The 26,031-nt window shown below is 42.3% G+C and overlaps 1 protein-coding gene across 2 annotated transcripts in view; it reads left to right on the forward strand.

Annotated features, from left to right (window-relative positions):
* The window catches only part of KCTD1 (potassium channel tetramerization domain containing 1), a 90,170-nt gene that overhangs the window by 28,499 nt on the left and 35,640 nt on the right, over nucleotides 1-26,031 (forward strand). For both annotated transcript variants that reach the window (XM_065889753.1, XM_065889752.1), the window contains exon 2: nucleotides 16,384-16,562. In XM_065889753.1, the coding sequence (XP_065745825.1) occupies nucleotides 16,399-16,562 (164 nt within the window). In that variant the 5' untranslated portion in view covers nucleotides 16,384-16,398. The remainder of the gene's footprint in view (nucleotides 1-16,383; nucleotides 16,563-26,031) is intronic.

The following is a 26,031-nucleotide window of genomic DNA, read 5'->3' on the forward strand; positions in this document are numbered from 1 at the left end:
CTTCTGAAAAGTAAAGGTTCCACGTGAACAAATGTGGGTGCTCCCCTGAAGTTCAGCCTCCTCATTTTACGGCAGGAGCACTTGAACTGAGCTCTCCAAACTTCCAGCCTTTAGGAAATTAAAACAGGGGCAATGCCAACCCAACACTGAGATTGTAACATTGTGCCACTTCAAAACGAGGACTGTTCTTACCCATGTCAGCATTTCCCGTGCCAGCCAGGCTGGAGTAAACATTGATAGGCATACATATTGAAGTTACTCACCTCACAGTTTCTTGTTTGGCACGTATTAAACATTTTAGAGCTAAAATATGGAACTGGCTGGGGCTTCCCTGGTGGCGCAGTGGTTGAGAGTCCGCTTGCCAATGCAGGGGACCCGGGTTCGTGCCCCGGTCCGGGAGGATCCCACATGCCGCGGAGCGGCTGGGTCTGTAAGCCATGGCTGCTGAGCCTGCGCGTCTGGAGTCTGTGCTCTGCAACGGGAGAGACCAAGGCAGTGAGAGGCCCGCGTACCACCAAAAAGAAAAAAAAATATATGGAACTGGCTGACACCATCTTTTTAGCAGTCATTTTCATTTTGTTTTTTTAGTTCTAATTTGTCATATTTTCCTCACCCCTTACCCTTCGTATCACTTTTGAAATACGTGTGAACTAAGGTCAATTAGCATGTGTGTTGACACCCACCTCCAACTAAATCTCCGAATTATCTTCGTATCCATCTTGAAGAGGTGGTAATTTCAGCTTAAGTGGCAATTAAAAAGCAAAGAATTACACTTAATAACCTCCGCGGGGGTACCGGAGGTCTTCTGTTGTGGCGTCTCAACAAATGCTATTGGTCATCGATAATTTAGGCGGGATAGCCTGTGACTTCCACGTAGTTTTACAAAGTTACCAAGGGTGCCACTTCTCTCTGGGGAGATGGCAGAGAGAAAAGAGCCGTGTTGAAGCCCTGCTCATCAGATGCTTCTTAGCTGTGGGCCTGGAGCAAGTCTCCAAGTGTCCCTGAGCCTCAGTTTCCCTTTTTGGGGAAAACAATCACATACCAGCTCTTTTCCAGCCCTGAGGTCATTTACTATTTATTATCAAAGTAGTAATGTACAAATTCTGTTTTAGAGCTGCTACCTCAAATATGATCCCATGTTATGAGATTAACAGTAATTTAGTTAAGCGTACTGTCAGAGTTGACAGTGAGGATATAGTCATGCTAATTAGAACAGGTACAGTGAATAGGATCTTGCTAGAGCTGTCTCATTAAGAGAGAGAATTGAATTGATTTTTATGCTTTTTTACAGATTTTTAAATTAACAGTAACAAATGACAGCTCCAAGTATATAGACTTTTATCTAGAACAGCCATAGTCCCTCTCCACAACGGTTATTTTTTTTACATTTCAAGGATGCTAATTTCTTACCTCCTATCTCCTTTTTTATCATCCAACTAAATTTATTATTATTTATCTAGAGAGAGACGTGGTAGTCACTGCTTAATTTAACGTTTTAATTTCCGTAGTCCAACTACATGCGACAGATATATCAAGTACATTATAAGCAGATAAAATAATTCCACTGATGAAATTTATTTTGAGTATTATTTTATATAAATGGTTGAGTGAATATTAATACTGAGATCATCTTCCCCATTATTACTAACTTCCTTTGGTTACCTTTTAGTTTGGGATTTCCATTAGAAGGCCAGCACGTCTTTAAATGTAAAGATTTAGAATATTTATTTGTTTCAACATAACACTTTCCCGTACAATACTGGACTGACTTACGAACAAGTAATTACTATTTTAGCATCACTCTCATACCAGACTCTCATCTTTCGCTTGTTTGTCATACATACAAGCTGCAGAAGGAGGCATGTTATCTATGTTTGAGGGCACTTAATTCACATGGGAATTCTTTAGGTCGTGGCTAACTAAGCCCCTCATCAGAGTGAGGAGTTTCTGAAGACATGTGAAAAGCAATCTTGTGGGATTTAAATAACATAATTGTGAAAGTCGGGCAAGTTTTCATTAACCAAGTGTCTTCGTTGAGCTAGAAGTTGTACTTAAACAGATTTGAGAATAAAGTAATAAAAGTGATAAAGTAATGAAAAATAAACTAAAAGCAGGAAAAAAATGAATTTTTACTGCTTACTATTCTTGTCAGTTAATAATATCAGAAGTTCATCAATATACACTATGTGTAATCAGAGTATATTCACTTTTCTTATCAGAAAAGATAATACTTGTAAAGTTTAAGTTTCTGGGTATTTGGATAGTACTGCATACTATACAGTATAATGTAAGCTGGGACCTCACAGCAAGTTCAGAACCACTAAGCAGAGGGAATGAGAAAGGTTGTATGAGCGACATATGTGTAGACAGGTATTTTGTAAGAATCTCTTAAAATAATCATTAAATCCTTTAGAAATAACATCATTTGTAAAATCTTTAAAACCATCATAAAAAATAATAGCTTACTTGTGGACTTCCCTGGCGGTCCGGTGGTTAGGACTCCACGCTTCCACTGCAGGGGACACAGGTTTGAACTGTGGTCAGGGAACTAAGATCCCACAAGCTGCAAGGTGCTGCCACAAAAAGAAAAAAAAAAAAAGCTTACTTTTGTTAAAGGTTATATTCCAGGCACTAGGTAAGTGCTTTTCATAACTGTCTACTCTTATACATGAATTATTGATTTTTCACAATAATCATAAAAAGCATTATTATTGCCTTGTTAAAGATGGCGAAACTGAGGCAAGAGTGGTTAAATCGCACAGCAGGCACGTGATGGAACTAGGATGGAAGCCCAGCGCTCTGGCCCTGGAGCCCTCCATTCCATTCTGCCTCTGTGCACCATTGCTGATGTGTTAGTAATATTTTTCTAAATAGAATTTAGAAAGAATAGCTGTCAATTCATAAGATTATACTGTAAAATATTTTACTTCATTTGAAAATGTTATTCTATTACCGAATAAACGTTCACCTAAGTTATTCGTAACATTTCTCATAGTGTCTGTGTTTAAATAACGTGCGGCTCTATGTTGCTCTATTATGTTGCTTGAAGCGTTCTGCCTGTTCCAGCCCCAGGTTCATTTTTTGTTTCTCCTTCTGCCTCTATTCTCTATACTAAAGTGGTTTCCAGTCCCTTCAATGGTTAGTGCAGCCACGGTGCTCCCACATTTCCCAGCCCCTCCTGGAATTCAGTATTAAATTATTCATCAAATGGTTATTAGTGCCTGGTAAATGCCGGGCTGTGTGCTGGAGACTGTCAACAAAACACTGTTCCGGTCCCCACGGAACCTGTAGCCTGGTTGATTTCCAGGGGTGACTTTGAGTACATCTCATTTGTGAAACGCTTCACCCTGGACTGGGAATTGGTGGCGTTTGACTCTCCACTCTTGTCCAGCCTTACCCCACCGACCCTAAGTCTGTACGTCGGAGCTGCAGGAACCCAGAATCACCCCCACAGAGCTGGCCACCTTGTCATTTTATGTAAACCTCAGCAAAACCAAGACTCCTCATGCCCTGCTTCTCCGAATGTGGACTGCTAACCCCCGAGGTTCCTCCCGGCGCCGGTGTTTTTATTGTGCAGTATGGCAGCATCGAGCTTCTGTCTTGGGAAGTATGCGTTTATTTTATTTCCACAAAATCCCTATCGCCTCATTAGTGTTTAATTTTTCCTTAATTGACATTTATGCCTATTAACACCATGGGATGGTGGGTTTTGTCTTTTCTTTTTTATTTGATGAATGGGATGGGTAAATAACAAATCCAAAAGTGTTTGGGGCCCCGGCCCAAAGGGAGAAATCACTGAGGTCATTTACCGGAAGGCGAGCAGAGCCCTCAATTATGGAGCCTTATAGACTTGCTTTATCATCATCAGTACTGTTTATTCATTTTCTACTGTGTGCAAAAATAAAAAAGTATTTCATTAAGTACTGTGGGGGGTTGGTAGGAAAAGTAACTGGGCAGTGCTTACCACCCTCATTTCGCTCTTATTCTGGCTGTAAGCTTTCGTTTGATGCCTGTGGTCTTCCATCCTGCGGGCTGGAGCCGTTGATCTGCAAGCTTATATATGGGGCCAGCTTTCCATCAGGGTCAAGGATCTATCTGCTTGGTTCTCTAAAAATTAGGCTTCATCTCCACAATCTTCATTAGGAAGCAGTACATAGTGGGATCATTCAGACTGGTTAGGAAAGAGACCAATGCAAACTGTAGGACCTAGAGAACGCTTCAAACCCTCCCCGCAAACCTCTCTCGCTGCTCCCCACTTAGAGGGATCAAGTAAGATCTGTGGAATAAATAAGAGGACCTGTGGGCCAGCAGCCGGGCGTTAGAAACTGACCTCCTGAATAGAAAAGTGAACAGGTGGTTGGCAAATGAGGAGGTGAAACTAGTCCGATTCACCCCACTCTCCAAACACACACACTTTTCTTCCTGTCTCTATGGCATTTCCCTTTTCATCAATTTCTCTTCCCGCCTCCCTCCCACGTCACTGGCCTTTTCTCCCTTCCCGCCCCTCCTCCATCCTTGTCTCCTCATTTCTTCTTGGCTTCTGCTCTTGGGCTATTTTCTGTTCTTTTCCTGCGGCCCTAATGGCGACCGCTTTTCCCCTTCGACGACATTTCGTTACCCACCTCCTCACTCCGCCACCCCCTCCGTTGCCGTGGCATTATATAGCATCTTGTGGTTAAATAACCATCTAATATACAAAATTAAACCGGGGCTTTTAAGACTACCAAAGGCACTCTGCTGTACGTTGCAGTTCCTTAAGTGGAAATGCTCCAGTGCAGTGCTCTCTGCTGCTTGCAGGCAAACGAGGGCAAGAAAGGATGGAGGAGGGGCAGGAAGGGAGAGAAGGCCAGTGACGTGGGAGGGAGACGGGAAGAGAAATTGATGAAAAGGGAAATGCCACAGAGACAGGAAGAAGAGTGTGTGTGTTCGGAGAGTGGGGTGAGTCGGACTAGTTTCATCTCCTCATTTCCCAACCACCTGAGTCTGATCCAAGTCCTAGTGGGTCAGGAGCTACCAGATTGCCCCAGACCGAGGCAGCACATTTGAGAGGGGAAAATGCAAGCTTAGATGCTGGAATGTTTTGCTTCTGACTTTTTAATCAACTAACTCTTTATGACCTCGGGCAACCATTGGGCCATCTGAATATTCCTGCTTCAGTTTCTCTTCTTTGCAAAAGACAGTATCGGCTTTCCTTCCTTCCTCTCTGGACCTTTTGGAAGGCTTATGGGTTGTGATTGTTCATAAGGTCTTTGGAATTCTGAGATCTCATAAGTTAACTGCTTCATGGGCATAAGGCATTATGTAAATTCCAGGTATGATTTTTTTTTCTAATGCATTTCCATTTTTGTACCATACTTTTCTTGCCAATCAGGTTGATCTTTAAAAAGTTAGTTTTTTTTTACTCTTGTTGGTATTTATTTTAAGATACTTCTCCAAGAACACAGACGTCTCCTCCTTTATCGTGTGAAAACTGTAAGGAATAGCTTGTTGCAATAAAATCCGGAGGAGGGTGGCTGCCTTGCTGCTGCCTTTACTGCTCATTCGCTTTCTTCTTAGTCTGTGCTTTCGGTGCTATCTCCTCATCCATCTGCTCCTAAGCAGGAGGTTTCATCAATGTCCTCTCTAAAATTTCCCGAGAAACAACTCTCATACCAGGACCAGCAGTTCAGCTGCAGGCACTGCTGTGCCTCCCAGGGTGACTGGCCACAGCTGGCTGCTGCCAGATCCGGCTTCAACCACGTCATCAGGGGCAGAGCCAGAGCATCCAGAGTCACCTCCACTCTTAACTTCATACCAGGGACTCATGGAACTAAGAATCAGGATGACCCAAACAGCCAGAATCCGTCTCCATCTTCTGAGGACAAATATTCCACCTGGCACGAGATGTCACCTGGGAGAAGCATTTTTGGCAAGCCACTCGCCCTCTGGCGTGCCTGTCAATATGACACGCCACCCATTGGTTCTAGTGTGGAAACATCGAGACTGTTACTCTCAATTGCCCCGATTTTTAAAAATTATTCAGTATGGCTTTTTGAAAAGATGACACTGATTCTGCTTATAAGAGATTCTTACTTTATTAAAAAGCGTTTGTTTTCTATCACTCAAATAAATGTTTTCTATTCTATAAGGGAATCTCAGATAAGCTGCTTTCAGACCACTCTAGTATTTTAGAACAGTATTGTTTATAAATATATAAACAACACTGCAGTAAAATATTGCACCAAGGAAAGAATATCTCTGAAGTAGGCATTCTGCTCATTAAGTACCATATTTTATTGGCCATTTCCTCCTGTCAGTGAAGGCAAATAAAAAGCAGTAGTGATTAAAATTTAATCTTCCTAATCAGCTAGAGAAAATGCTATGATTGTTAAGAAATCTCTCTGTGTTGGCTTCTTCTTCTTCTTCTTCTTTTTTTTTTTTTTTGCCCTCATAGTTTTGGAATGCCTTTCATTTCATGACCAGTTCTTCTTTCTTTCAAAAGAATTTTGAATTCCAATTCTGACCTCCTAAAATGCTAACTTTCTTAAAACATTTGAATCTCTATGGTTTATATTTTTTAAAATCAGAGAATTATTTTTAAAAAATCAGGATTGAAAAAAGCACTGTAGACCAGCTGGTTCAATTGCATCTATTACAAATGAGAAAACTGAAGTGAGAAATGAAATAATTTGCCAAGGCCACATAACTCATCAGTAACACAGCTCAGACTAAAACTTGGGCCTCCGCTCTGTCACATCCTCAGGAAAACATCTCTGAGTTTAGAAACTTCAGTCGATGTCAACACTGTTAGAAACACTGTGACTGGTTTCCTTTTTAAAAGGTAATTGGGTCGAAAATTAGGAGTATGGTCCTTGTAATGTGGAATTACTAAATAACAGGTGTGTCTTATTTAAAAATAATGTACTCTGGACTCATAAAACCAAGAGGGATTCATTCCTTACTGTACCAAAGTATTGTTTGCCCTCCAAATGATTCGCTTAAGTAGTTCTCGGGACATTTAAAATATAATTTGATTTTTTTTTTTTTTTTACATGGGGCTCTCTTGTCATCAGGAATTCCTTGTGTGTATGGCTTATTCCTAAATCAGACTCTCACTCCCTGAATTGTTCACTTCCACAGTACCCTAGCCCGGCACAAAACAGGTTAGTGAGCCAACGTTTTCTCAGCGAATGAACAAGTGAGCAAATGAACTTTTTGAACACACCTATTATGTAAATGAGAGTAAGTCAGCATACTTACAAATTTGTGTATCTTAATTTTTTATTTTTTAATGCATAAAGGTCGAGCAAGGCTTCCCTGGTGGTCCAATGGTTAAGACTCTGCGCTTCTAATGCGGGGGACACGGGCTCCATCCCTGGTCAAGGAAGTTCTGCATGCTACCAGGCATGGCCAAAAACAAAAGAAAAAGTGTTTCTCATAAAGGTCAAGCAAATAGGCATCTTAAGAGGAGATTTCTAAGGACTCAGTTAAGGTTAGAAGGCACCCATTTAGCTTTTGACACTCTGCCGGACAAGGAATTTTTATGACCACATGGAAGAGGACAGTAAGTCAAGCTTATTGTTTATTTAGAGGCAGATGTGTCCTGTAGGTAACGTCTAGGACTAGCAGTTAGAGCAATCAATGAAATGCCAATTTTCTGTGCCGGGGAAACAGAGTCAGGAGCTGGGGGGAAGGTGTCCACTTCCTAGACCAGCTGGCTCCTGCCTGTGCCTGACCACTAACCATCCATCCTTCAAACTCCCCAGCCAGTTGTCTTCATCCCAAAACAGACCAAGTGGAAAAATGTGGATGGAGCAACACAAATCTCTCCCTTCTCTTGTGAAAACCAGGGCATGGATCGTGTCGTAGTAGAGAGTGGTAACGGTATCCTGGTACACAATGGCTAGCGTGTAAAATATCACAGTAAATTCACTACTAGATAATTATAGGCTAAGCCACTTGACCTCAGAGTCAACTTCCTTCTCTGTGAAACGGTGATAATACTTAACATTGTGCAGAGGTTTCTGGTTTCAGACTAGGCCCTCTCTGAGTGTCAGGCACTGCTTCACTGTCAACCTTTGCTGCCATCTGCATCTTCCTTCCAGGAAAGCAGGTGCAGAACCGACTTCTGGAAACACAGGAGGTGTGCGCGTGCGGCTTTTATCATCTTGCTGGCTTTTAGATCTGGGAATGGAGGGGACCTAGGGGAGGGCACAGATGACCAGATAGCTCCCAAGAGTGTGGAAATCATAGGCCCCTGCCCCTTTCTTTCAGGATCAAACTAAATAGACTTGTGTCAGCTAAATATGGGCTTACCGTGACCTGAGGCCCATTTAATTTTCTGTTCCGCACATTTCCTCCCTGGCAAGAAAATAAAGGGAAGGGAAGCATTACCCCTAAGTTCTGTTCCATTTCTGTATTGCTTCATTCAGTCCTTCATTTAAAAACGTCCAAAAAAAGCTGATTATGAAAGTAAGATATAAGAGTGTGCCAAGAGTATGTACTAATGGATCTGATTGAGCAAACGAGTGCTGTTTTTCTCCTTGTTTAAAATAATATTTTTTTAATTTCAAAAGTAATAAATGTTCAACACCATAAAGCACCAGAGAAAAAAACAAAAACAAAATTTTCTTGTAACATCATCCCCCACTCCTGCCCCCTACTAATATTTTGGTGCATTTAATTTCAAATTTTTTCATGGTACATACACATATTTTTGCAAAAAGTGGCCTTTCCCTATAGAACTGTGACAGAGCCTGCTTTCGCTTTAATGCTATGTTTTAATTTTTAAAAAGCAGTAATATCCATAGTTGAGCTACAATGTCTATTTTAAAATACTCCGTGATGTTTTAAGTACATTTAAAAATATCTAAGAAATCTAATTTAAAAATTAATCCGGCTATAATAAACACAGCAAAATTCTATCAAAATGTTCCCTTTTTACAAATTCGCTTTGCTTTTGGGAAAAAAAAAAACAGAGAAATCTTGGCAAATAGTTGTTCTTTTCATGGTCCCAGCTTGATAATCTAATACAGGAACTTCTTGGATGTGTATTTCATTACTGGAGGGGAAAAAGGCACATTGAGGGCACTCACTCCATATCTGGCAAAGATTGTGCATTAAAATAGATAAACAATAGTAACCCCCACTCCTGGCCCAAGGCAAGAAGAGTAACATTTTGCTTTTTCAGATTAGGAAGTAATTGCAGATTAATTTAATACAGTTGCTAGTCATTTTGAAACAACTTTGAAGTCTCCTATTTTTTATTTCTGTTTTATTTTAATCTGTGAAATTAAGATTTGATCTGAAAAAAATTAATACAGCTCAAGTGCCATTTCATTTACGAACCTACTGGGATGATCTCATTCTCTACTTCCTTTTATAGGCTTTGTCCAAAGCACGTAACTCACATGTTGTTATGCTCTGTCCTATTTTGTTTTTATTTATCTGTATCCCACTATGTAGTACTTTATCAGTGTAAAACGCTGTCTTTCTCACCCATGGGTCTTACCTCCTCAACTGCTTTAAAACTTCTCTATACTTCTCACTGGATCCATAGACATCTTCTCTGTACATCGGGTATACTGGTGTATTAAATTCCATTTTTCACTGCAGATGGAAAGAAACTTCCTTTGTCTTTCTCTGTGCCATGTACTGTATTGTATGCCTTCACAAACATCTCACCCACTGCCAGCTTTATCTCTCTGTGGGGTGGGAAGATTCATCCTGTCTTACAGATGAGGAAACTAGAGAGTTCCATAGGTTTGGTAACTTCTCCAAGATGACACAAAGGCTGAACCTGAACTCACACCAGGTCTTCAGATTCCCAAAACCAGGGCTCTTTCTCCTGTACACTTGAGGTGTTCTGTGTAGGTGATTTTTTCCCAGCTATATAAACTTTTGAAATTTGTCTCACCTTTAAAAAAAGTTTATCATATTTGGGCAGAAAATTTTCTTCAATATATTATATACTTTCCAATCTAAGTTAGTCTGGGGTTTGACCTGGGGATGACTTAATTTTGGATGATTCTTGTATAGGCTAGAAAACCAATGACCACACTTGTTATGCGTCTCTGAATTAAGAGTAAGCAGGATCTATGAGTTTGAAGGGAGTTCCTGTGAATAAAGTGAATGGAAGATTTGATATCAAATTTGGATGTTCAGAAGAGCCTAATTCTCTGCTGACTTCAGAGATTGACAGAAACAATCTTCAATTTTGAAATAATGCTAGGGCTTGGTTGTTGTTTTTTTTTTAAACCTATATGAAATCATAAGAAAAGATTTCTTTTTCTCTCTCTCTCCAGGGTCATTCTGCTATTTAAAGTCAGAAGAGACCATAAAGTTTGACACATAGTAGGAGCCCAATCAATACTACTTGAATGAAGGAACAGTGAGGGCCCTTACAAAATATGTTGGCATTATGGTTGAGAGTCTTACTACCCGATTGAATAACTATGGTCAGTGAAGGGATGTTTCTCTCTAAAAAACCTTTACTGTGAGTCCAACAGGATTGTGTCAGCTCTAAACTAACCCTCCCAAGGTAATCACAGATTTCCATCCTAGGAGTCAGGATCCTGGTCTAAGACACTTTGATTACAGGCTCATGGCCTAAATGGTTGGCCATCTATCAGAAAACAGAATCAATCAGAACACTCCATTCTCCATGCATTCCATATAATTTAGAAGCTACTTGAGTATGTGTGTGAGAGTGTGTGTGATATAAATACATGTATTTTAAACCCAGGCTGAAATATGTGGAACAGTTATGATTTGTGTTGAATTCCTTCGCTGCTCTATTGAATGTTATGAATTATAATATCAAATAATATAGGTAAATATTTTACTATAGACATGCTTTTCTGGAAGTATCCCTAAGAAACCTGTTTCTTTTCCCAGTGATAGAGGTAATATAGTCCTACTTGATAGTGAAACGTGACATGAGACAGGGGCATACATTCTTAACAAATAAAGTCATTAAAACTTTCAGTTTAAACTTTAGCTCATTTGTTCTAGGCGGTGCCCCTGGGGCTCCTGTTTGAACAGCACACAGCAAGGTTAGATTTAGGAGGCAAAGTTTTCATTAGCTTCTTTTGAAAGATGCCTGAAGTCAAATCCCTCCCCCAAAATCATTGCCGCTCTGTTGGATAGGTGAGATAGATGATGAAGCTACAAGGAAGCCGCAGACTGAAAGCAGCTGGGAAATGGAAATTTTAAAGATAAACTGATCGACATGCCTGGAAAATCTCTACAGGATAGAAACGAGGGAAAGAAGAATTAGAACTAGAATTTCAGGTGCTGTTTCATGTCAGGGTATTAGAGTCAGATTTGGTGAATCCTACGAGAGGGAATAATAAACGTCTTTCTGGCTTTTAAAAGAAGACTGTATTTCACAGAAATTTAAATGAGTAACCGTCTGAACAGAAAGTGTTTTGATTGGAGGAGTTTCTTCCAAGACTATTTTTGGTTTATTTTCCTTTTAAGTATAATGTAAGAGTCAAGTGAATAGGGGACTTCCCTGGCGGTCCAGTGGTTAAGACTTCGCCTTCCAATGCAGGGGGTATGGGTTTGATCCCTGGTCAGGAAGCTAAGATCCCACATGCCTCCTGACCAAAAAACCAAACACATAAAACAGAAGCAATATTGTAACAAACTCAATAAAGACTTTAAGAATGGTCCACATCGGAAAAAAAAAAAAGTCAGGTGAATAAATCTTAGGCATACATACGTGTACAGCTGTTTAACCTCCCAGATTAAGATTCAGGACTTTTCTAGCTCTCCAGAAGGCTTGTTCTTATCCCCTCCTAGCCAGCTACCCCCCACCCCCCAGAAAAGGTGGCCAGTGTTCTGAGCTTTGTCATCACAGATTCCTTTTGCTGTCTGTCACCTCAGGGGAAGGGAGTCATTCGGGATGTGCTTTTATGTCTCAGGACTGGCTCTCTGAGATCCAGAGGTGTGTGTGCAGCATCCCCGCTGTGTGGTTACTGATCTCTTTAATTTTCATAAAATCAGTAAAATAGGGAGAAATACTGTTAGAAGGGGAGAGGGAAATGCATGTTTTGGGTGGGGGGGCAGTCATAGACCATTTGTACTCACTTGAAAATGTCCCTGCTTCTCCCTGAGTGGTAAGTTCAAGTTTATCATGATTTGGGCGTCCATAGATTAAGAAAAGTTCAAGCAGGGTTTACTCTGCTGTCCAATATGACAGCCACGAGCCACACTTGGCCTACCTACCTTAAAATTTAAATTGATTAAAATAACTTAAAATTACAAATTTCGTTCCTCAGTCGCCCTAGCCCCACTTCAGGGGCTCAGATAGCCACATGAGGTTGTGGCCACCCTACTAAATGGTGCAAATATGGAACGTTGTTTCCATTCCTGCAGAAAGTTCTGTTGGACAGCGCTGTTTAGAAAGCTGGCTATGAGCTTCCTTGCTCTTCCTCTTCCCCTTTTCCCTTCATAAGGATGTTATGGTGGGTTTACTTATGTGTTCATTGTAAGTTACCATTTAATTCTGTGGTCCTCAGACCATTGTCTTACAAGCTTCCGTTTCCTGCACCTTCCCTCCATACTTGGGAAGAAAACAAGTGGAAGAATTCTCACAGTGTACTGAAATTTTAATTTCTAGAATATACCATGTGCTCTCCTTCCTGCCTCCCACTGTGAGTTGACTTCTCATCCATCAGATCTCAGCTTAGACTGTCCCCAGGGAGCCTTCCACATCCCACCTCCCAGCCCCCAAGACTGGGTTATGTATCCCTGCAGTTAAGCTGCCACAGTAAACTCCTGGCCTTCCCCTACCTGTTTCCTGGCTTCTCTCTCCCACTGAACAGGACCAGCCTGTCCCGTTCACTGGTGTATGTCCATCCCCGGGGACACTGCCTGGGACTGTGGAGGGCTGCACAAGGAAGGGGCAATAACCAAGTAACTTAATGTTAGAGTGGGGTTCCTTCCGCCAGCCCACCACCCGGATGAGGAGTCTGTTCCAGAAGGGGGATTATCAGAAACACATTTCTGTCTGGCCACCCTTCCGAATACACCTCAGTGCTCTGAGCTGTTTCTCCAGCAGTGATGATGGCACATCCAAGACGCTTGCACTCTCTCTGGTTAAAGTTCATGGTTTTCGTCTCATCAAAAGTGAGATGCTAAAAGACATATACAAACTGAGATGGTGCTGGGCGAGCAATTAAAAATGGGAAAGTGTAGTTGAAGAATGGTGATAATATGATAGAAAATTCTGCTGCATCTGGCAGCAGGCAGCTGTTCTTGGCATCACAGGCCAAGTCTCACCAAGCCGAATGACCTCTTGGGGAGGTGGCTGTATCCAGGAGGGGTAGGAATCAGGATCAGTAGCAGAAATCCCAACTCAGACCAGCTTTAAAGATGAACTTATTTTCCCAAGTATCAGGAAATCAAGAGATTGGAGGCTGAGAGTTGGTTGATTTGGTGTCTCAGCAGTGCCAGGGAGGACCCAGATCAGCCATCCTGGGCATTGGCTTCATCCTTAGGCTGGTAGGGAAGTGGCTTCTGTAGGCTCAGGCATCCCATCCGGGACCTCAGCATCTATAGATAAAAAAGAGAAAGTCTCAGTTCCGGTCACTGGTGGGGGGAGAAGGTGGCCAGAGTTGTGTTGCTGAAGCATCTGGAGTTGACGCAATAGATCCGAGGGTCTCCTACAAGTGCCAAGACCACCGGCCCAAGTATGCTCCCCCACCCCAGCCTATGCATTCTTTCAGCCTGCATCAGTGCAGAAAATACTGAGTGGAAACCCTTAACTCCATTAGCTAATAGTAGTTAATGCTTTAGAAATGATCTAACTAACGGGACAAATACGGAACACAGAAAGCTCACAGGATGGGAAGAGAGAGCCTCGGAGAAGAGGTAGGAAGGCTCACCAAGGACCAATTATAACACGACAAGTCTTACTAGAACCAACAAGGACCTACTGTATAGCACAGGGAACTATACTTAATAGTTTGTAATAACCTATAAGGGAAAAGAATCTGAAAAAGTGTGTGTGTGTGTGTGTGTATACATATAAATAACCAAATCACTTTGCTGTACACCTGAAACTAGCACAACATTGTAAATCAACTATACTTCAATTTAAAAAAAAAGTCTTACTAGTCTGCCTGAGCCAAGCCATTAGGAAACTTCCTCCTTGCCCTTAAAGGTTAATCCCCCCACTACCCCTCACCCCCCAACTGAGGAAACACTGGTTTAACTTTAAATTTAGTAATATCTATACGTACACGATTTTCAGCATACATGGTATATATTCTGAGAAATCAGGAATCCTTCAACCGATCAGTTATGCTTTCACTTTTTCTTCTTCTCCGTAGACCTCACAGAGTTAGAGCTGTGCTGAGTGAGGTCACAGTCTAACTACAGTATTAACCCTGCAAAACTGTTCATTTTTGCCCGAGCACCCAGAGGCAGGATATAGAATGTGTCCAACTGAAAAACTGTTACAGAAGATGCAGTGCTGTGATGGACTGAATTGTAACCGAGATGGGGATGTGTGTGTGTGTGTGTGTGTCTTTAGCCAAGAAATCATTTTCTAAAAGGAAGTCAGGTAGTACGTAGCTCTTAAAAGTCGAGGTTATATGATTGTATTTTTAAAGGAAAAATTCATTTTCTGACACCCAAATTTTAAAATGCTACTTTGAATATTTCCCAGCCTTAACTGTTTTATATTTCCTACCAACTGTGTCCTTGTTTTTCAGTTTTTTCCCCTATCCAGTACCTCTTTCACTTTTCTCTCTGTGTTACAAACATCCCTCGTGTTTTCTAATATCTATTTTGCATTGTTAAAAATATACAGGAATGTATAAAGGATAACACAGTGAACATCCACGAACCCACCACCCAATTTAAGAAATAAAACATTAGCTTTTTTTTCTGTGACTGTTCCTGAGCTCTGTTTAATTCAGCCTGGAGAAAAGCACCACACAGGTGGTCAATATTTCGTGTAAAGGCCCAATCACCACCCCATCCACAGTAGATGCGGAGTTTCAGGAAGCACGTGCATTCCCAGTCTTGCCTGGACGTGTGGTTAATGCTAACTAGTCTAACAGTTGTGCCCCAGGTAACTCCTAAAGCTGTTTCGGATCATAAAATCTAGGATTTTGCAAATTTATATTTCATCATGCTGGGCTGTATGCACAAAAACTAGATGACTTCCCGTTTGTAATCTCCATCAAAGGCATTTCTCAAAATCCCTTTATTATGCCTTATCACTGGCGCTACCGCACATTGTTTGCATGTTTGCAAACAATCTCTGGCTAAGTTATAAATCTGCGAGTATCCTTGTGGCGTTCGCCTAGCGGAGTTCAGGCATAAGTGCTATTTTAGCTTATTCCTCAATCGTAGATTCTAAATACTTGACCCCCTTCGTTGAGTACCAGAGACCTGACTTGACTTGTCTGTGGTTTGGGCTCTAATTTAAAAGCAATCAACCATGTCTGAATAGTGTTTGAAATATTTATATTGTATCCATGGAAAGGATGTCATCTTTTATTTTCTCAAGGGTACAGTTTCTTTAGCACGCTCTCGCTGCCATCACGTGATGCTCCGTTTGCTCCCGTGGTACCGTTGCCTGTGGGGCAGTACATTGTACACGAACATCTGCCTCAGCCCAACCTTGGGGACTTGATCTCTTCCAGGAGCCCAGCATGCAGAAGAGCGGCTTGCTCGTGGCTCCCAAGCACATACTTGATCACTGGAGGGGACATTCTTTTCAAAGTGTCCTCAGCTCCATAGTCTTATAGGGAGAGAAACAGGAACCAGATGGGTAGAGTGTGGGTTGATTTTTTTTTTTTTCATCTGTTGACTGATGAACTTCTGGTGCCTATTTGCAAGGTTGCTTTGAGTACGTGAGCTGGTGGCTAGACCAAGTCATATCCTCTTTTTCCTGATTTGGAACATAGAAATTGAAGAAAGCATTCTGCAGAACCCAAGTGCCGAAGGTCTGAATTTGTCCCGAGCCCACAGCAGTAAGGACGTTTTCCAAGAGAAGGATAAAGCATATGTATTTTATTTAGAGTGGACTGTTTTAAGTGTTATCTTTTCATTTGGAATGAATAGTAGTTCTCCACATGCCATTAACCAGTTGTTAGATGTGAGAATTCATTAGTTAAATAAGCCATCACGGTGTGTGGGATGGATGATGTGAAATGAACGTTAGCTCAGCTCCTTGATTCTGAGCATGGGAAGTTTTCCTTTTCTTTGTTACAGATTTGGGGGGCTTTTTGATATTCATTACAACAAAAGCGAGAGCTTGCTGATCTTCCAGATTTTATTGCCAAACGAATATCAACACTAGTCACTGGCTTCTTCTGTAGGATGTATGGGTTTCCTTTCTCTCCACAAAAGAAGACATGTCTAAACTTGCTTATCTCTCTATAGGACAGTCGGCCCAATATGTCAAGACCTCTGATCACTAGATCTCCTGCATCTCCACTGAACAACCAAGGCATTCCTACTCCAGCACAACTCACAAAATCCAACGCACCCGTCCACATCGACGTGGGCGGCCACATGTACACCAGCAGCCTGGCCACCCTCACCAAATACCCCGAATCAAGGTAATCCGAAAAGCCGCAAAGTCACGCTCCAGAGTGCATGTATTTGATGATCTAACTGTTTTTCCTTTGACCAGCTTAGCAGTGCAGCCTCGCCAGGGCCAGGGGTAGGACATGAAAGCATCGTGTGGGCCACCTGTTATGGAGGCAGCTCTGGGACATGACTGTAAATCTCCTACGAGTCAGGGTTTGATCCAGAGATTAGCCGAGTACGTGTGAAAGTATCACTGAGAATGGGGTTCTGTGATATTTCACCCTCTGAGAGCTTCACGTTTCTCAGCGTAGTAAGCAAAGGATGATGATTTCTACCCCTGACCTTTCTTCTGTCCTCTTCTTCTAAAACACGCTTTCTTATCGAGTCTTAGAATTTTATAGTTGGCCCAACTTGTGAACTGGAGAAAAAAAAGAAAAGAGAGACTCTTATCAGTAGGGCAGTATATTTAGAACAGTTGGCAGAAGTAGAGAAAGATAGCCTTGTTTGAAAAAAAAATGAAGGGCAGTGGAAGTTATGAACGCTCGAGGCAGATAAGCAAATAGGAAAAGGGTATGAAGGGGGAGAGTGGTTTATAAATGGGCGTGTACACCACACTGATGCGAACTCCCCTCCCACGCCCCCCTCACCCATTTCTTTTTCTTTTTTTAAAAGTTTATTTATTTATTTGGTTGGGCTGGGTCTTAGCTGCGGCAGGTGGGCTCCTTAGTTGCGGCAAGTGGGCTCCTTAGTTGCGGCATATGAACTCTTAGTTGCAGCATATGAACTCTTAGTGGCGGCACGCGTGTGGGATCTAGTTCCCTGACCAGGGATCGAACCCGGGCCCCCTGCACTGGGAATGTGGAGTCTTAACCGCTGCACCACCAGGGAAGTCCCGCCACCCAGCCTTTTCTAAAGGAGTTTCCAAGGAAACAATTTACTTTGTGCCCCAGGACACCCCTCCTGGCTCCACCTAGATCTGGGGGCTGAGGCAGATCCTATTAGGGAATTTATCTTCGGGCCACTCGGCTGGTGGGTAGAGGAAGAGGCATGAGCTCACGTAGGCTGATGTCAGGAGAAAGGGTGTTTCTCTGCTTGTTTCTGCTCAAATGGAATGGAAACACAGCACTTGGGCTTCAGAAAAGCACTCATTGCATTTCTGAGAACCTCCTACAATATGACAGGTACCAGGTAACTTACAGCCTAAGAAGAGAGCACTGACATACGAATCACTGTCATAACTGCACAAAGACTGCTTTTGTGGTTTTTGTTAGTCTCACTTCACTATCTGATATTTTATGAAGGAATGTGAAGGTTGAGAAAAGATGAAATATTTTCCCTCTCAATTTCCAGATTTCATTTCTACAATAGACATGAAATGATTTTTAAAAAGCAGATGTTATAAATTCAGTTACCCAAAACACTTGTATATTGGGAATTCCCTGGCGTTCCAATGGTTAGGGCTCCATGCTCCTACTGCAGGGGGCATGGGTTCTATCCCTGCTCAGGGAACTAAGATCCTGCAAGCTGTGCAGCATGGCCAAAAAAATAAAAATTTTTTTTTAAAATGTATATTTTAAAATGAAATGATCATATCAGTCAGTTGTTAGTATTACTGAGTCTCCACCCTCCCCAAATGCATTGTTATTGGATGCTACAAAATTGTTACATGTTGGTTGTATTTCTTAAGAGTGTCATTATATAAGGAGGTTCTTTTTTTAAAAAAAATTCTATTTCCATTCCTTCTAACCTTCTAACACCAACATCGACAGTAGAAAATCACTGTGCCTCTTCAGATGAACACTTAATTCTAGGGGGCACGTCACCAAACAAACATAAGTCAAAAAGCAAGTTTCGACGATAGCAGAATGCACTGGTCTGATCTGGCGGCCTTTTCCTTCAGTCTGATTATTAGACTGTGATACAGGAGGAAAGTTAGTCATTACACTGTTTGCATGTGGTTGTAAACGGTAGGTTTTCTCGTGCTCATTGCAGCTGGGTGGGTCTCTTCCCACTGCCTAAGGCCCACCAGGGTTTTGGCTTTTGTGAAGCTCACCGGTGTCACTTGGCGTATTGGCAGTGATATAAGATAGACGGTGAGGGACTCTGTAAATTCAGTTCCTCTCTCTCAAGTCATTTGCCATTTCAATCGTGTCGGTGCTTGGCAGTATGAAAGACCTCTGATAGTGTCTCATTTGGAGAGCCTTCCTCAGGCCAACTTTCCATGGGTATTTCTAAGAGTCCCCTTTTTGTCCCTTATTATTTTCCCCCTGAGACGTGCGTCACGTTTCATGGATCTCAGTACGGATTCAGAACTCTTGGTATCTGTACTGTCTCATATGGGAACCACTAACCACGTGCAGCTTTGAGCACTTGACGTGTGGCTGGTCCAAACTGAAATGTCCTTTAAGTGTAAAATATACACTGGATTCTAAAGACTTAGTGTCCCCCAAATGTGAACTATCTCAAAAATTTTATATTGATTTCATGTTGGAGTGATACTATGATAATATATTGAGTCGTACAGATAATAATAGAGTTAAATAAAATATATTAAAATTAATTTCACCTGTTTCTTTTTACGCTCTTTTTTTTTTTTTTTGTGGTACGCGGGCCTCTCACTGTTGTGGCCTCTCCCGTTGCGGAGCACAGGCTCTGGACGCACAGGCTCAGTGGCCATGGCTCACGGGCCCAGCCGCTCCGCGGCATGTGGGACCTTCCCGGACTGGGGCACGAACCCGCGTCCCCTGCATCGGCAGGCGGACTCTCAACCACTGCGCCGCCAGGGAAGCCCCTCTTTTTACTCTTTTAATGTGGCTACCAGAAAACACAAAATTACAGACATGTCTCACTATTGCTGTTGCACAGCACTGAACTATATATATGCACAGATTTTTAAAAAAATCTCATTAAACCTCCCCCTCCCGAAACCTGATTCTTACATGCATCATAAATTGAATTTCTCTTTCACCAACTTAATTAGAAAAGATAAAATTGTTCATCTTTCTTTCTTGACCTTTCTCTATGCTTCGCTGTCACCTCTATGCTCCCAGTGTCCTGGGAGCAACATCAAAAATAATATGTGGTTCATTAGTCCCAGGTTTGAACGCTGACGCTCCCATTTAATAGTTGTTTGGCCATGGATAGGTTCAATTTCTAAGTGCCTGTCTTCTGTCTTGTAAAATAGACACAAATACGTCTTCTTCCAAGGTTATTGGGAGGATTAAATGTGATTATGGAAAGCACGACATGGCCCTGTGCCCAACACGTTGTATTGCCTTTATACTTAATCTTCTGCCAAACCCAGCAATTGTTTCTTTTCCAACTGCCTTCCAAACTCCAAATATATCCCATTCCTTCATTTCCTAGACCACAGAAACAGCCTCACTTCTGGATACTTGCCTGGATTTATAAAGGCTCAAGGGCCTCCTTGCCTGCACCTTCTGGTCCTTTATCTTTTTTTTTTTTTTTTTTTTTTTTTGCGGTACGCGGGCCTCTCACTGTTGTGGCCTCTCCCGTTGCGGAGCACAGGCTCCGGACGCGCAGGATCAGCGGCCATGGCGCACGGGCCCAAACGCTCCGCGGCATGTGGGATCCTCCCGGACCAGGGCACGAACCCGTGTCGCCTGCATCGGCAGGCGGACTCACAACCACTGTGCCACCAGGGAAGCCCTTGTCCTTTATCTTTAACATCCCCACCTGTCTTGGAACTGCCGAGCTATTCCAAGATCATCTTTTTTTGTTAGGAGATATTTTTAAGCCTATGTCCAAACTTTTGGAAACAAGCCCTACAAGTAATTTATGTTTCTGTTGCTTACACCTAAAACTGATGACACTGGCTGGAAAACAATGCTGTGGATGTTGAATGGACCACTGTGTGTTGCTTTGCTTCCTCTTGGATTTGGGAAGGGGCGGGGGGGTGCTTGGAAAGAAATTAAATGCTCATTTCAAAGCAGCAGTCAGTTTAATGGGACCCATCCGCAACTTTTAGTAGTCAAAGATATAGGGAAGAAATAGTTTTTCGTGCTTTTTCCGCAGATGTCAGATGCTCCTTCCAACTTCTGGGAAAATCTCTCACATATATCAACCTTTTGGGGATAAATTGTAGGACATTAGGTTGCCCCTGACCATAGAATTACAAGTAATTCCAAGTTGAGCTCTCTAGCTTCTGGGTGTCTTGAATACGTCTCATCCTACTGGATGAGGGATCCTACGCTCCCTCTTAGAGCACCCTGGTTCCTCTCTCGCTCACACTTTCCTTGGTGTAGCCCAGTGGGGAAAAGGGCCTTTTCCTTGGTTTTCTTTTCTAGGATTTCAGGGGGAGATTTGTAGTGTAAAAGTACTAAGTTGTTTGTAACAAGTGATCCTAAAAGTGTCCTTCTATAATTTCAAAGGTCCTGCAAAGGGCCTTTACTCCACTTTGAAATATTGTGGGTGATTTTTTATTCTGTTTCTATTTCTTGTCCTCTGGGCTAAATGCTACCTTTAGAACATTGTCCCCAGAAAGTGGTACATTGGACCACACAGCTAAACATTAGAAGCACCTGCAAAGCATCAAAAGGCCATGAAAGGCCATGCCCCAGACCAGTGAAACGGGAAACTCTGCGATTTTCCTAAGAGATCCTGATTTTAACCATATGGCTTTGTATGGTCCCTCCAACTGAACATAGGCCTCTTACTTAATGAATCTCCCATGCTATATCATAATGGCCATTCCACCAAAGAAATTACATTTTGATCTTCATTTCTTTAATTAGCAAGGTTACCTGGTTCCACTGTCTGTGCACCCACATGCCCTATTTTTTTCTTTTTTTTTGGCTTGTACACCCTGAGTACGGATTCAATATGCAAGTTGACGTTTATATTTTACAACAAGGTTAATTACTTATGTTGTTATTCATTTCCATTACTGGGTGGTTTTTATTTTTTTTATTTTTTATAAATTTATTTATTATTTCATTTATTTTTTTGGCTGTGTTCATTGCTGCGCGTGGGCTTTCTCTAGTTGCGGCGAGCGGGGGCTACTCTTCGTTGCAGTGCACGAGCTTCTTATTGCGGTAGCTTCTCTTGCTGCGGAGCATGGACTGTAGGCGAGCGGGCTTCAGTAGTTGCAGCACGTGGGCTCAGTAGTTGTGGTGTATGGGCTTAGTTGCTCCATGGCATGTGGGATCTTCTCGGACCGGGGCTTGAATCCGTGTCCCCTGCCTTGGCAGGCAGATTCTTAACCACTGCGCCACCAGGGAAGCCTATTGAGTTGTTTTTAGCTAACAGGACTGGACATAAAGGCTTCAAATTAACTGAAGTACTGCATACATTCGTGGTGTGGTCTGTCTTTACCAACATTTCGTGTGAGATGCAAAACAGTTCTTTGGAAGTGTTTATGAGACAGAGGCTGAGCCACACCACCTCAGTGAAAAACACTGTTCCCTTTCAGGGGAGCCTACAAGTCTCCAATTTTCGTTGCTATTTTGAATTGCAGTCACCAAGAAAAACACCCAGTTCAGACCTGCAATAATTTTACATCAAATAAGTAAAACCAAAAAAAATATATATATTTTAAATAGATATACAAAGAAGATAGAAGATATTTAACAATTTGTTACCCTGATTTCTAAGTTGTAAATATCTAGGCATATGGGAGGTGGACCTCACTTGTACTCTTGCCCTGAGCCCCCCAGGTTTTAAGGACAGACCTGATCATATCTGACTCAGAAATCCAAGGTACCCACTAACATCATTGGTAACAAAAAATCTAGGTATCTAATTTGTCATAAATAAATAATATTGGTACCAAAGTACATGGCCTCTTTAAAATCTCCTACTGTTGATAGTGAAATATCTTCTTAGCCACACGTGTGTGTGATATTAAAGAAATGTTCTATGCTTTAAAAGAAGACGTAAGTCTGAGTTCAAAGTTAGGTCTGTGTCATCATTTACTGTCACCTCGAACGAAAACAATATTAACAGCAGTTATATTGATGGTTATTCAGATGTGGACTTTTTAAAACCAAGAAGTGGGCAGATACTGCTGGTTAACCACACCTATGGGGTGGCAGTGAGGCAGAGATCTTAGCTAAAAGAGCTACTAACCTAGAGGTGAAAGACACAGTCTCCTGTTACAACCCCCTGAGCCATCCGATCTGCCTGCTTGACAGAGCTTTTGTATATTTTAGACCAAGTATATGAGTTAACTCCGACACAAGGAGATTATGCTGAATTGGTCTCTCCTAAATTGCAGCGGTTACCAAGCACACTGGCATATGTAGGTAATTGCAAAACTCAAGAGACTCAGCTTTCAACGTTGCAGTCGACACCCGTGGCCACCCAAGGGGTGTGTGTATCTGGAGCTTCAGCATGGCGATGCCAGGCATGTGTGCCTTGCCAGTAGAGATCTGGTTTTGGCAGGCTTCACCCCCGATGTGCCGGCCATTCCAGGGTGGTTCCGTGGAGCTGCACTGAAGGAAAAGTGGGGCACTTGCAACGTTAAGGGGTTGGTCCGCACTCTCAGGACAATTAAATTCTAATGTCTGGATTTCCGAGTAACTGCTGTGCACCAGCCCCGGGGGTTTTCTGTAATCCCGTGTCAGGGCTGGGGGTTCTGTGCTCTGGCTTTGACTTCACAGTTCCAGGTCACGCTACGGTCCCTAGACACACGTGGTGTGTCCCACGTTGTCATCACACAGGCTCACACTTCAGGATCTCAACAAAAATGCCCCCAAGTTAATGCATCCTGTTTGTTTGCCAAACAGTTCCCTGAACTTTCTTTCAGAATGATTGCGTGGCACTGAATACAAAGCTTTTTATTATGACCTGCTCTTTAGATCAGCATGATTTATGGTTCAGTATCTATCTCAAGTTGTTTTAAAAAATCACAGAATAGGTTATTGGGGGTTTTTAGGTGAGTGGACATCAACCTGGCATATATAGTCAGTCTCAGCAAAAATGGAAAAAGAGAACGTATCCCTGCTGCTGGGAAAACGCCTGTGGAAATGCATACAATGAGGACAGTCTAGTGGTGAGCAGTTCTGACTGGTTGATCTTAAAACAAAAAAAAAAGAATATTAGTTTACGGAGGGATTAAAAGGAGGAAAAGCACTTGGCCAATGAAAAATGGAAAGTTTTCTCCAGGATTATAGGGACAAGTTTTCCTCTGCTCTGTTTCTTCTTTTCATCTTACAACAATGCTTTTCCAAAACTGCTCCTCACTTATATAGGCAAAGAGTAAATGAAACCAGCTTCAAAAGACTTTTTTTTTTTCCTTCAAAACGATGAAACTGGATTTTCTGTTTAGTGTTGAAAGTCCAGCTTCAGTAACTTAGGCTGCATTGCTGGCAGATTCAGCAAACTTTCTTTGCCACTTGGGCACAACATGGGCCTAGCTTTTAAAGTAATCTAGCTCATCAAGTCTTATCTTTGACAATCATTTAAAGAAAAATGCAGCCATATTACAGGTACTGGCCTGTAGTTTTCCCTGTCATGTTCTTTTTTTTCATTCTACAGATTTATTCTGTGTTCCTTGTCAACCAGGGCATATACTGGCCAACAAAAGTCCTTGCTCTCTTGTCGTTTACTTGGGGGCAGGAGAGGACAGACAATAAACAAGTAAACAATCAATTAACAATATTTGAGTTGGTAGTAAGTAAAGTAGGAAGAAAAATAAAACAGGATGAATAGCCTTGGGATGTAGTTTGCTTCCTATGTTAAGTCTAAAGATAATTTTATTCTGTGGTTTGTTTCTTCAGGATACATTTTCATTAGTTGGTCTACATTTTCAAGACAAAATCTAGTTTACATTTTAGAGTCGATGTAGAAACAGGTTGTTGTTGCTTCAGTATCACAGGTCACACCTTATCAACGGCCTCTTCTGAGTTCTGTGATTCACCTCCTGTTATCTGATGTGTGGCAAATACATATGTTCACCCTTCATCTCAGCAGGAGGGAAGTACAGGGTGAAGTCTACTGTCTGGGCTATGGGTGTGGAACAGCTCCAGGCCAGACCATCATCTTCAGATCACCTTGCTAGTTATATTAACCATGATTTTTTTTTATATTAACTCAGTTCAAATGTCACTTCTTTTTATTTTATTTATTTCTTTATTTGGCTGCATTGGGTCTTCATTGCTGCGAGCAGGGGCTACTCTTCGTTGCGGTGCGCAGGCTTCTCATTGCAGTGGCTTCTCTTGTTGTGGAGCACGGGCTCTAGGCCCGCGGGCTGCAGTAGTTGCAGCACGCGGGCTCAGTAGTTGTGGCTCGCGGGCTTAGTTGCTCCGCGGCATGTGGGATCTTCCTGGACCGGGGATCGAACCCGTGTCCCCTGCATTGACAGGTGGATTCTTAGCCATTGCGCCGCCAGGGAAGTCCCAACCGTGATATTGTTTCTGGTACATTTTCTGTAATTTTGCTGTTGGTGGTGACTGAAGTTAGATTTGGTGTTGACCAAAGTAGAGAGTTAACAGATGTTAAAATAAATGTGGGCAGGAGCCCCTTGGAGGTAAACAGTAACAAGGCCAGCGGCTCCCTTAGCCTGATCCTTAGACCAGGAAGGTGAGGGCCGCCTTGCGCCCCCCACATGGTGCTGGTGCCTTTGATGGCAGAGCAGTAACACTGGGTATTCAGCATGAAACAACTCAGGACAGGACTGTAGGTCACGTTCTCGATTCTTATTAACTTCTCACTTGCCGAGAACTCAGCCTCAGCTTAGCTAGAAACCCTCTTCCTGAAAAACTCTTTCTTCCTTAGTTCTCATCCTTGTGTTCTTGGTACCTAGTATCGGGCCTGGCACAGGGGACATTCACAAGTTTGCTTGATATATGAATTAATTACTGGGTAAGATTCTGTACCCAGAGGCCAGATCCTCAAAACAATGAAGGTCAAGTAATTGAATAAAGCTATTCAAAATAGAAAGTTACGTTTAAAGCTGGACTGGGCTCGTTACCTATATCATTCCGTGTGCCGCCATAAGCTATTTATAGGAGGGGCTGTTGCAGATAAGAACACGCAGCTCTACGAGGCTCAGCAACGTGTTCAGTCTTATTCAGCAAATGGGGAAGAGCCAGGATTCCAACTCCCACTCTGACTCCAGGGCCTTGGTTTTTTAATTCTTCTATAGCCATGCTTCTCAATCCTGAGGGCATGTTAGAATCATCTGGGATTCAAAAAACAACCTGGTCCTTCCCACAAAGTTTCTGATTTCATTGGTCTGGACCTGGGCATGGGATTTGCTAACGCTTCCCGTGTTCAGCTATGCAGTCCATCTTCCCACCTTCTGGAACTGTGTTCTAAAGGTGAGCTTTAGCCAAGGGGACAGCTCATCTACAATATCTCAAGCTATTTTATTCTCAAGGTGGCCTTCACCTAACTCTGGGTCAGCGCTGGGGCGTGTGTGAGCCCTGCCGCCCTTGTGGTACCGGAGCTCCCGGCCTGGTCTCCTGCCGTCCAGTGTCATACAAATACAGTGCTATCATTTTCTATGTGTGTCATGACTTTAAAAAGTCTGCAAAG

Source organism: Phocoena phocoena, chromosome 13 (genome assembly GCF_963924675.1).
Source record: "Phocoena phocoena chromosome 13, mPhoPho1.1, whole genome shotgun sequence".
NCBI classification, from domain to species: domain Eukaryota; kingdom Metazoa; phylum Chordata; class Mammalia; order Artiodactyla; family Phocoenidae; genus Phocoena; species Phocoena phocoena.